Consider the following 12,559-nt stretch of genomic DNA (forward strand, 5'->3'; position numbering starts at 1 on the left):
TATATTTGTGTAGGTATGTAAGTGTTCCAGAAACTGTATGAAATTCCTGGATCTCTATGTTTCCTATAATAATGTTATCAATAATAATTCGTTATTATACTAAAATGTTGTATATCACAGAAATTACTCAATTCCCTTATCAAATAAACTCTCATCATTTTTAAGTCTTCATCATTTGCAGAAAGTTACTGTTCTATTCTCCTACTCTGATGCTCTTATGGAAGTGTTTCTGCAGAAGTACTTCAAAGAGAATAGGTTTGTACTTGGGAAAGAACTTTGCCAAGTACAGGTTTCTGATAACTTTAAGATCATAAAATTGTCCTCAGTAAAAATTTCCCGAATTAATGGGAGAACTGGATTCAGGCAGAACAAACATTAATTAAATGGGATTGAATGACCTGAGGAGGAGGATTATGCCTTTTGGTTTGAAATACTGATGGTTCCTCGATGTTTTGTTTTCCTTTCCAGATTTAAGGAAACCTTCTTTTTATTTTTTTAAAAAATTTTAAATGTTTATTTATTTTTGAGAGAGAGAGAGAGAGAGACAGAGTGTGAGCAGGGGAGGGGCAGGGAAGGGGGGAGACGCAGAATCTGAAGCAGTCTCCAGGCTCTGAGCTGTCAGCACAGAGCCCGACGCAGGGCTCAAACTCATGGACCATGAGATCATGACCTGAGCTGAAGTCAGACGCTTAACAGACTGAGCCACCCAGGCAACCCTAAGGAAACCTTCTAAGCTACGCCTGACTTACAGCAATTTTATAAAGCATAACTTTGTAACAAAGGTATGAATGAAACATCTACTTTTTCTCCTTACCTGGTCCCTCCAGAATCCAGAAACTCTTGAGTATTCTTTTCATGGTAATACAGCTAGGTATTTGATAAGTCCAATAAGACACTGTTCTCCTTGTAACAAGACACAGTTAAAAACTTGGGCTATATTATGGAGGCCTTGACTGAAATGTTACATTTAAGAGAGATGTGTGTAGACTCAGATATGGCCAGACAGCTTCAAGGAACTGCTTGGAAAAATCACTGGGTACCGTGCTTATAAAAGGTTCCTAGCAGTCTTACCAGATGACTAAGAAAGGTCACTTACTGGCAGCCCCAGAAACCCCAGAATATTTAGGGGAAACTTGAGAAGAGAAAATTCACCTAAATTATAGGTACTGCAGGTAAAATCTGATGATAAATCCTTGGCTTGGCTTCCTGGCCTCAGAGATTGAAGAGTTCAATCTCATTCTTTATGAAGAGGTCCACAAAGCAGTCTTAAAAGGAGCTTATATGGCCTATCACTATTCTTGCTGCACTGCCATAAGTAATCAGGCCAAGTTTAATGCAAACACATTAGTTTCACTGTGATCGTTTTTAATTTAAAAAATGGGGATAACTGTAGAGAGAAAAACTGTTCACACTTTTGTAGATATTAGATTCTAGTCCTGTTAATTTTCTTTGAGGTTTTGTTATATACCCATAAACTAGATTGGATCCTAAATTCTTCTAGTTTCTTCAAATATTTGGCTATGATTCTCCAAACTAACATTTCTAATTTTCTTCCATCCTTCTAATTTGGAATTAATAAAGACAAAGACTGCCCTTCAGTTTCCTTGGAAGAGACTACACCAGGTCCTCCTCTCCCAGATGGCAGCCAGGCTCTCTGACCAGGAAGAGAAATAGCTAACACCAAGGTAGACTACTCCCACCCAAGTCACTAGAGCAAGACTTCATACTTTAAACATGAAATCCTTTCTTCCTCCTTTTCTGTCCTTTACTCTGGCATTGGCCTGGAAAGATAACACCATCATCCGTATGTCCCAGGCCATTGCTAAGGGGGTAATCCAACCTCCAAACAACTGTTGGATGTACCACAATGCTGGTGATTCTGTAACTCTGTCACAAACTTCTGATTTCCAATGTCCCAGTTTCTCTGAACAAACTCTGCTCCATCTCTATTGCATCAGACTCTCTAACCCTGGGGGTCCATTTCCCATTCTCTGGTTAACAATCCCAGGGTACCCAGGGAACCTTGCATCCAGGCTCTACACAAAGAAAGGGACACAAGGCAAAGGTAACCAGAATAAAAACCACCTGTGTGGTATACAGACCCTTAAATTTTACTGGCCTTCATTCCAGTCCTGTGCCAAGGATCCAAATGGGAATTACCAGGAAGCATTCACGATTCAGTATTAGCTCCCTTTGGCAGATCCTTGCGTTCCTGGCTAGGAGTACATATGAGGCTATTATCAAGAAACTCTCCTTAACTCTTAAAGCAATAGCTGCCCAACAAAAATCCTTAGACTCTCTGGGCAAAGTTGTTCCTGATACTAGGACAGTCCTTGATTATCTTTAAGCTGAGCAAGGTGTCTGTGCTACGGCCAACACTACTTACTGTGCCTGGATTAACACTTCAGGGAAGTTGATACTCAGCTACATAAAATCACTGAACTAAGCCACTTGACTTAAGAAAGTGACTCAACACGGTCTGTCTTTATTTGATTTTGATTGGGTTAGGTCTTGCGGGCCATGGTTTTGAAGCGCACTCCGGACGTTGGGAATTACCCTGTGTGTAAAAATCATAGCAATCTCCCTAGTGTGCTGTATTTCCTCAAAAAGTTGTAAATGCATGTTCACAGCCACTAATCATCAAGTGATTGCCCTAAGACTGGAATGTCAAAAAAGCAATGAGGAGAATTACTGACTGAAAAAAATGTGAACCTGAAGCCATGACCTGTGCATTCCACATAGACTCAGCAAAAAGAAGTCATGACCTATGAATAATCACAGAGCATCAGCCGAAGCTGTTAGAACTTCAGAGCAGTAGCTGGGAGTGGCACTGATGCCTTAAATTTTGATCACATCTCTCAGTTAAGCTCAAAGTCTGATCAAAAGGGAGGAACTGTAAAAAAGAGACAACAGGCCTAAAATGGAGTCAGTCACTTGTGCTAAGCCCATGTCACAAAACTGAAATTTAAAGGGGGTGTCTAACCTAACTGTAGCTTCAGCCTCTGCCAGGAATGTAATCTTAGTCTGGAATTACCTGGTCTGCACTAATGAGGTAATCTGCCTGATGGGGCCCCTGCCATCCTCCAAAGAAAGGTGACCTTACCTGAAACAATCCACTCTTTGCTAGTGACTTCCTTGTCCTGTCCCCTTCTGCCTATCAAAGTCTTTCATTTTGTGCAGCTCCTCAGAGCGCCTTTCTGTTTGCTAGATGGGGCGTTGCCCAATTCATGAATTGTTGAATAAAGCCAGTAAGATCCTTAAAATTTACTCAGTTGAGATTTCTTTTTTTAACATTTAACACTACTATGTGCCAGTCACTCTGGTGTCACTGGACTTTCCAAACAAAACAGATTAGAAAGCCAAGTGTGAACATGTGGAAAAAGATTTAATCTGGCTGAAGGTTTCTCAGCTAAAATAGCCCCCCAGGAAGGTAGCGAGGCAGTCACACCAACTGCTGAGAGAAAAGTGCACAATCGTTCTCATTTGTTCAACAAGTGCTAATGAAGTGTCTTGTGCTTCCTAGGTATTGTGGGAAATTTGACACCGAATCAAGGCATTTTCTTCACTCACTGCAGAGCCTGGTCAGCAGCCCCCAAAGCCAGAAGTCAGTCCTCAAGGTCAGCCACAGGCAGAGATCCAATAACAACAGCAGAGACACCAAGTACCAAGTGAGCGCAGGAGGCAGCAGGGGAGAGGAAAGCCATGAGGAGAGCCACTGTGAGTGATGGGTCAGAGTGGGTCTAAAGCTGTGTCCCGAAAGACAGGAAGGCTTCGGGTCATTGGGCAGGTGCAGGAGCAGCGTTCTTTAGAATGCCCCCCTTTCGGAAGCGCCACGTGCAAAGGCTAGCAGGAGGGTTGAAAAGGGGGTTTTGAGAGCCACATACCTGCTAAGCTGGTGACAGTGGATTGAGAGAAATGTGAAGCAAAGAGGTTTAGCCTTGAAGGATTATGATGAAAGTGTCCTTTCAAAAGCATGAAAGATGGACGAGTAAGATGGGGCTAAGGAGGTCAGGTGAGGGATCATTGCAGTGATTTGCTATGACACTGAATTAGTGTGGGCAGTGGGAACAGAGAGGGAAAACAGGATATGTGGCATGAAGGAGGGCTGAAAGGCTCTGGAGCCTTTAAATGGGAGGGTATGGAGCAGGAAGAGGGCAGGTTCTAAGAGACGAGATTCAGAATTGGCACTCATGGCTAGGTTACTGACGGGAAGATGGGCTGGTGACACAGGAAAGGGATGCCAGGAAGGGATCTAGCTTAGGGAAGAAGTCTAGGATTTCCATTTGGTAATGATTTGCAGAGAAGTACATAGACATGGGTATGGAGCTGAGGATAAGGCTCAGGGTTGGATACACAGACTTTGGAGAGAATATGGTTGATAAAGATGTCACGAGAACAGCCTGGCAAACAGAATATTAAAAAGCAGTAGGCAATCAGTTCAGGTGCAGAGAGAGACAGAGGGGATGGAGCAGGAATGAACAGAAAGCATCAAGACAAAGCTCTGGGGAAAGGAAATGCACTAGGGGAGAAGTGAGAGAAACCGGGCCATGCAGTCAGGCTGGGATGGAATGTCAAAGACATTCTGGGATGCCCATTCTGAAAACCTGCCCTCTGAATAATGAAAATAGAATATTTAGTTAGAAGGGAACTTAGAGATCACCAAGCCCAAACCCTTGATTTTAAGTTTGAGAAAACGTAAGCCCAGAAAGTTACCCATTTTTCCACAGAGAAGAAATGAAAAGATAAATGGACCATAAGGTACTTGCCTGAGGTAACAGCTCTGGGAAAATGGAGAAGCCAGGACTAAAAGCCAGTTGTCTTCTCTTCTATTATTATTATGTTCATTTATGCTTCCCAACATACTTTATATACAAATGGTCTCAATTTCTGACATCGAGTAGTCCCCTTGTGTTATAAATCCATACAATCAGAGAAACACTAAATAAATTTTGATTCCTAGGATAAGTTCTCTTCTCTGAAGCCCTGTATTCTCTTTGAAATCCTCTCTGCTTTTTAGTGTTGAGGTACTGATATAAGGAGCAGCTCAAACAGGGACAGAGATGGTGACTCAGAGAATGAAGCACAGATGAAAATGGGGAGTGGGGTTCCTGAAGGTTCAGAGGACAAGATGGTCAGTCCCCACAGTAAACTGGCCATCTGGAAAATTAAGGAAGATCTACTCAGACTTAAGATCTGATGAGGCCATGGCGATCACACAACTGGCCCACCCACCTGGCCAGGGCATGGGCAGGTCCCCGCCTGACAGTGGAGACACGGGCATCCAGAAAGTGTCAGTCTTTCCCTTAACCTTGAGCGCTCAGCAGTTTGCGCCTCTGCTGGCAGAAGGAAATACACTCCAATGTTTTCCAAAGGCTAATGAGCAAGAGTGTTTAAATAGACTCCACTTAGATATAACTTCCTTGAGCTATTTTAGGGTTACATTATGCAGAAATCCAGATCATTTCCAGCTGCCTCTGCACCTGTCCCCAGATCACTTACCGGCATAGGAGAAACTGTCTAATAGGTCCGTCTGGCCTTTGTGCTCACCAGGAAACTGCTCATTTTCTCCTATGTATTCTGCAGTATCTTCTGGGCCAACTTAAAGTTCACTGGAAAAATCCTTTCTATGTCTATCTATTACCATGATACAGCTCTGAGTGGGCATCTCTGTAAGGTTAGTGGCTCAGAAGAAGTTTGGTTAAAACAAGTTTAATCCAGAAAAGAAGGCCATGAATTCTGGACCCAGTGGTCAAGGGTGTGGCTCTACCACTTATCTGAAGTCAACCTGGCAGAGAACAGCAGTGGCAACTCCAACAAAGGGAACATGGGGCCAGCACTTGGAACAAACTGGAACAAAATATGCTCAGGAAATGTTTCAGAATACAAAAGAGTTATGTTATATGAGCTCCGGGAGATGCCTCTGAACTCTGGCTCAGTGACGAGATCCTTGCAAAAAAAATAAACTTGATGAATCTTGTACACAAATCAGAAACGGAAATGAAAGTAAAATACAAGCTTATCAACAACCACAACCACAACACAACCACAACATCAGGGGATGGGATTGCTCCAAAAGGTGACGGACACAGGAATAGGTCTGAAGATGAACCATGTCCAGGAAGGGAAGTCTCACAAGGCAACCCCCTGCCCGGCTCACCGGATCCCAAATAAGGGTGACTGAGGTTTTTCAAAAGGGATGCTATTAATCCAAATCCAGAGGGGGAAGGAAATGAGAAGGAAATGAATATTTGCTGACCGTACATTACACGAGGAGCAGAAAACACTGTGCTGGCAGCTTCTTGTATATCATCTCATTTTGTCCTCATAACCATTCTAACCAGGTGAGTGACAGTCTCATTTTACAGCTAATAAAACAGATGTTCTTAAAAATTGGGTAACATGACTAAGGTCACAATGCCAATAAGTGTAAAGGCAGGTATTTGACCTGGGACTGTTAATAAAATGTGGACATCATCTTTTGTTTTGTTTTTTAAATAGGTCCTTACTCTTAAAAACTGAGAACAAACTGAGGGTTGATGGGGGGTGGGAGGGAGGGGAGGGTGGGTGATGGGTATTGAGGAGGGCACCTTTTGGGAGGAGCACTGGGTGTTGTATGGAAATCAATTTGACAATAAACTTCATATATTGAAAAAAAACAGAAAATTATACATAAAAAAATAAATTAAATAAATAAATAAATAGGTCCTTAGTTATTTTAATTTCCTTTCCAATTTATTTCATTCACTTGACAAATATTTACAGAGAGGCTGCTATATAGGATACCACTATTCTAGATGCTGGAGACACAGCAATGACTAAAATCTCTGCTTTCAAGAATTTCATCCTAGAGTATTAGTACTTCATAGCCTCATTATTTCCAATTTTGGGTCACAGAGAGGAAAGATAGGGAACCAGTGACCTAAAGAATTTTACTATACATCCGCCTATAGGAGGGCTGAATTGCATGCACACTCGGGAGTTTACCAATCTTCATTATTCTGACTTATGTATAACTTAAACACACACCCACAACTTCAATAGATAATATGAAAGCTATCACACAAGCCAATGGTAACGGCATACAAAATGTGCCCAGAACAAAGAATATGCAATCAGTAGATGCTTTATTAACATCACTACAGAATCACTTAAGGAAGTAAAAGTTTTAGGAGGAAGTAGAAAGTTCTGTGTACTCTAGCCAAGAAATTAAAGACTTTCTTCATAACTATTTGCTAATATAATCAGTGAAAGAAAAATATTTGAGAGGATAACACTTAAAAAAAAATGACTTAAAGCTTGGGGCACTCAGGTGGTTCAGTGGTTAAGCACTGGTCTCTTTTTTCGGCTCAAGTCACTATCCCAGGGTTGTGGGATCAAGCCCTGTGTCGAGCTCCACATGAAGCATGGAGCCTGCTTAAGATTCTCTCTCTCTCCCTCTGTCCCTCTCCCCTGCCCATGTGCTCTCTCTCCCTCTAAAAGAAATAAATTAATTTTAAAAAATGACTTAAAGCTCTAACCAGAGAGAAATAAAATAAGTTTCCCATTAAGAGCAAAAGAATATTCCTCAAACTACTAACCAGCCTTTAGCCCAACTCAACAGAATAAATTAATAATTTGGCCACTGGGGTAACAAGACAATCAAGTGTTGTCTAAGCAAAATGTCAAGAAAAGAGGTGGGATTCTCAACTGATAGACTAGACCCTCTAGATAGACGGAGAGGGCCCTTCCAGTAGACTCACACAGGCCAACTCATGAAGGAATCAGTCTGGCTAGTGGTGGACGCCCACTCAAGTCAGATAAAACTGGTGCAATGTCAACTTGTCCCCACTGTGAACTCCATCCAAAGGACAAACACAGGATTCAGAGGGAGATGGAATTTTCTATGTCAGACTGTTTGGATCCTAACTTTATGTCATTGCTGGACTCTCCCCGCCTTCATTTCCTTCTTGCCTACCCTCTATGAAGAGTGACAGAGGGTAAGGGAGAGGTGGACCCACACTAGGAAGGCAGAGTGTTTCAGAGACTAGAGGCTCACCTACCCTTCCAGGGAAAGAGTTAGAAAACACAGCTTTACAGATGTGGCAAAATCATAGCAACAGGTGAATCCAGCTGAAAGGTATGTGGGTTTCACCGTACTACTCTTTCAACTTTTCTATATGTTTGATATTTTTCTAAAAAAAAAAAAAAGTTTGAGTAAACGAAAAGATAAAAGCATGTAGCTTCAGAGAGGCTGAGATGGAGAGGGTTGAAAAGTGGTATCAATGCCCATATCTAGGGGCAACTAGTCACTCAGTGACAAACTCTGGATAACTCTAAACTTTATAAATTATCAATCTGTACCAACAATCTTGCAAATTGAAAAAATAAAGAAAGAAAAAAAGGGGGCTTAGGGCCTGGCCTGCCTTCTTTCCTTCCTTTCTTTCTTTCTCTCTCTTTCTTTTTCTTTCTTTTCTTTTCTTTTCTTTCTTTCTTTCTTTCTTTCTTTCTTTCTTTCTTTCTTTCTTTCTTTCTTTCTTTCTTTCCTTTCTTTTTTAATGTTTATTTTGAGAGAGAGAGAGAGAGAGAGCAGGAGAGGGGCAGAGAGAAAGGGAGAGAGAATCCCAAGCAGCCTCCATGCATCAGTGCAGAGCCTGATGTGGGGCTTGAATTCACAAACCACAAGATCATGACCTGAGCTGAAAACAAGAGTCAGACACTTAACCAACTGAGCCACCCAGGCATCCCTGATGTCTGTTTCCATAGGCTGGAACCATGTGCTGACCTAGAGCGGGCACCAGGGTCCAGGAGACAGTATCTGACCTCTACGGTCTGAGGTCACTCTTCTCCCTGATCTACACTCTACACTCCCTCAGAGTGTAGCAGACACCCTCATCTGAGGACACTAACAATACCAAAGGATTGAACAAGAGCAGTTTTTCCTATGCTGTCAACGTGGAAGTGGAAAAATTAGTTGCCAAGGGATGAAATTCATTCAAATGACAACCTATTCTATTGCTGGCCTTTCCAGGAAAGCAGGGAGTGGAGCTTTTCAATGAGAAAGGAAATCTGTTATTCTATATACATCATCATTCACTTCATGACTTAGTCCGGAAGGAAGGGAAATCTATTTGAGTTCAGCGCCTGCCTGACTAGCCCCTTGGTGACAACCCCACCCTCTGTAAAGAACAGAGGACCAAAATATCTCCCCTCTGTGCTCCGCAAGAACTCACAGGGGCACCACACACCCTCCGTGGAGACTATGACCTGACTTCCAGGGCTGGGATTTACCAATGTCACTCAGCAAGGTGAGGATGGCTCCTTCCCGCAGGCCACAGCAGTTCTCAAACTGGTTCAGGTACTGTCAAGAAGTTGAAAAGAAGCATCAGAGTGAGCGGTCCCCTACCACCACCAAGTCCACAGTGTGTCTTCCCAGCTGAAGTCATGCGAGTGCTAACCCTAGCCCTGGGCTTTGAGGACCTAAGGCTGTCAAGACAGCCTGGGCAGCAGGTGGAGGAAGGAGGAAGCAGCGGTGCAACTCCCAGAAGTACTCCCGTACTCATCGGTGAGGTGTCTGAGTCATTCTAAGATGAGGGATTTTTCTCACCTGAGCTGCAGTTCTGAAGGAGGCAGGCCAGAGGCCACACTCGGCGACAATGGGACCACTACTCCCCAGAGTCCCACAGAGGACAGGGTGGAGGCACTCACTGAAAACCACCCTCTGACCATTTCCTCCAACATGGCCTTGCCAGCGGGATGATGATGGTGGTGGGGAATATTTAATGAGCACTTACGACATGCCCAGGACCTGGCTAACCTCTGCACAGATCAGCTCAGTAAAGCTTTACCTACATGGTCTCATTTCATCCTCCCACTGCCACTGAGGTGAGTACCTCACAGGTGAGGAGCCTGAGACTGGAGGGGTTCAGTGATCTGTCTGTTCACATAGCCATTCCAGGGCAGTGCTAGAATATAAAGCCATGTCTATCTGAGGCCCAAGTCCAAACACTTGTCCTCTCTGCCCTCCTGGCCCTGGCTCAATATGCTGCTGGCAGCTGGCCTCGATTGAAGACAGCGGAGAAAATAACTTCCCACTCGAGGATCAAAGTTATTAACTAGCATTTATATCCAAGAACATCCAAGAGTCTGTTGCCTGAGCTGGGCATACACACTTCAGTCTTCTAATCAGTTCCTGCTTCCACATTTGCTCATGTGCTGGCCAAGCTTGCCTTTCTGTGCCCAGGGCAGTAGGTTTTGAACTCTTGAGAGGAGGGAAAGATAGGCTACCTCATTTGGAGAACAGAGAGAACAGAGATCCCAGGCCCTTTGGGCAGCAGCGCCCTCCCTGCGCATCCCCCTAGGAGGGAGCAGCATGGACAAAGGCCCCTCAGAGTGCAAGGGCTTCCTGCCTCCCACAGATCATCTCGTGCCCCATGCCAGGTCATTTACACTGAAGTGCGTCATCTTCTTCCATGGCTAACTGGCTCTTTGCTGCCTACACGATCAAGTCTCAAGTTCTCTGCTGGGCTTCAGAGCCCTCCATAATCTGGTCACATCTCACCAACCCCCCTCCCCCTGCCCTCTAAGGACCATCCACTCAACTGTAACAACATGACTCTATCCCTATTTTAAATAACTCATTTAGTAATCGGATGATTGTCAAAGGTTACAAAAATAAAGAGGAAAATCGAAGCATTGTCAAATTCCCCATTTCTCATCCGTTATCAGTTCCCTGCTTGTATGTCATGCCAATGACTGTTCACATCCTGCTCTCACACTCCCAGGATCTGCCCACCTCCCATGGCAGGAGAAAGTCACTTGAGCAGATCAACACTCATGGAAAGTTTCCTTCACAAAAAGAAGGCGGAAGGGGTCAGAAAAGTAATGAGAACAGTCCATGATGCTGGGTCCAGGAAACTGCCATGTCAAGATAGAAGAAATGCCTGGGTATCCTGCCTACCCCCACCCCCGCCGCCCACAACCTGTTACAATATAATGGCCCTTCTTCTAGAGTGAAAAGTTAGGGGAGAAGTACACTAACAGAGCGATCTCTTTTTTAGCACAAAAACAACTCTGTTGTCCAGAGCTTTTATTTTTCCTTACACTATGTAGCATCATTTGGTTTCACAGATGGAGAGGTGGCCCACAGTGGGGCTCCCGCAGACTGTGACCAAAGAAGCTCTGCCACTGCAGCCATGTGAGTCCTGGTCATCGGCCTCAACATTCTGGGCCATGACATCCATCCTTCACATGGGAATCATAGTTTTACCAACATCACAGGGCTGTTGAAAATCAAACAAAGCAACGTATAAAAGCAGGTGGTGTTTCAGACAATGCTGGGGCAGTGGGCAGACACGACTGTCCCTGAGACAAGGGGCTGCCGTCAGGTACCCTGAAGTGTACGTCCTAGCAAAGAGAAGTTAATGTGCTAGAGGGACAAATGCCCAGAAGATGAGTCAGTGGTGGCTCTGGGGTTTCATCCCAGTCCCCTGATTACTAAGCCAGCCCCTTCCTGTTCTACTCTGTGACCCCGTGTGCAGTGCCACCACATCAGTAGGAGAAAATCCCTCCTAATAAGGATAGCGGTGACACTGACACTAAAGGACTGCAGTGGCTCTGACATGCCTAGGGAAGAAAAGTTTGTTTTGGAACTTGTCCAGTCCTTCCCCATCCTCAAAACCTGGTGATCTTTTCCTTGTCATTTTAGTAATCACTGTGCAGGACATACAGCAAGCCCTTCCCTGCCTTTCTCGTAAGAGCTTCTGATTCAGTCTCTTGATTCACATCACACGTTTGTCACCCCACCCTGCGCATGGATGAGGGGAATCTGAGAAGGGAAAGCAAGCCAGAGTCACCGTGGCTGCCTGAGCTTCCTGGTGATAAAAGGGGTGAAAGGCCTCTCCACCACTCCCTGCCCAGACAGGCTGTGTCCCGCCACCCTGAAGTCTCACCTTTCGGAGATCTCCTCCTTGGCAGTACTCCATGGCCAGCAGAGGCAAGTCATTGGGAGCCAAGTTCTGCATCCCCTCGGGGACATCCCGGGCAGCTACCACATTAGGGTGGTTCAGCCTAGGAAGGAGAAACCAGTGAGGGAGACACCCAGACTTCGGGCTCAAACCCATTCCCCGCTCTGTCCATGTATCAGCAAAGCTTTACAGCAAAGGCCTGGACTGGCTGAGGGCCCTCAGGAATTAGCAGGAGGATAGAGGTCAGGAACTGGCTATTCACCTTGGTGCCCGGTCAGTTAGCATCTACCCAGCTCTACTTTCAGCACCACAAGTGCAAGGACTGTGAGTGCAACATGTGCAACTGAATTTTCTTTAGAGTGCCCCATATCAAGTCCTCACTGTACTTCAAAACTGCTTCTAAAAGCAGAGAAGGTAGAGGGACTTCCAATCTCATGCCATTCCAGTGGGGATGGGGTGTGTGTGTGTGTGTGTGTGTGTGTGTGTGTGTGTGTGTAAACAAGGTGATGCCTCCCCTTCTTAAGAGGTTCATGGAGGCAGCACCTGTTTGAGGTCTTGCAAAATGACTGGGTTGCGAGTATACCTCAACGCTTACCTAAACCCCTCACTACCTGGGA

The 12,559-nt window shown here is 44.6% G+C and overlaps 1 protein-coding gene and 1 long non-coding RNA gene across 4 annotated transcripts in view; one reads left to right on the top strand and one right to left on the bottom strand.

Moving 5' to 3' along the window:
• The window catches only part of IKBKB (inhibitor of nuclear factor kappa B kinase subunit beta), a 74,273-nt gene that overhangs the window by 40,268 nt on the left and 21,446 nt on the right, over positions 1 to 12,559 (bottom strand). For all 3 annotated transcript variants that reach the window (XM_045459144.1, XM_045459137.1, XM_045459154.1), the window contains exons 4-5: positions 11,928 to 12,045; positions 9,268 to 9,337 (exon numbers count right to left, since the gene is read on the bottom strand). In XM_045459144.1, the coding sequence (XP_045315100.1) occupies positions 9,268 to 9,337; positions 11,928 to 12,045 (188 nt within the window). The remainder of the gene's footprint in view (positions 1 to 9,267; positions 9,338 to 11,927; positions 12,046 to 12,559) is intronic.
• On the top strand, positions 3,605 to 6,476 carry LOC123588335. Its single transcript, XR_006707813.1, has 2 exons — positions 3,605 to 3,717; positions 5,018 to 6,476. It is a non-coding gene; the product is annotated as an uncharacterized LOC123588335 (long non-coding RNA).

The sequence above is a fragment of the Leopardus geoffroyi genome, chromosome B1, assembly GCF_018350155.1.
Source record: "Leopardus geoffroyi isolate Oge1 chromosome B1, O.geoffroyi_Oge1_pat1.0, whole genome shotgun sequence".
In the NCBI taxonomy this organism is placed as follows: domain Eukaryota; kingdom Metazoa; phylum Chordata; class Mammalia; order Carnivora; family Felidae; genus Leopardus; species Leopardus geoffroyi.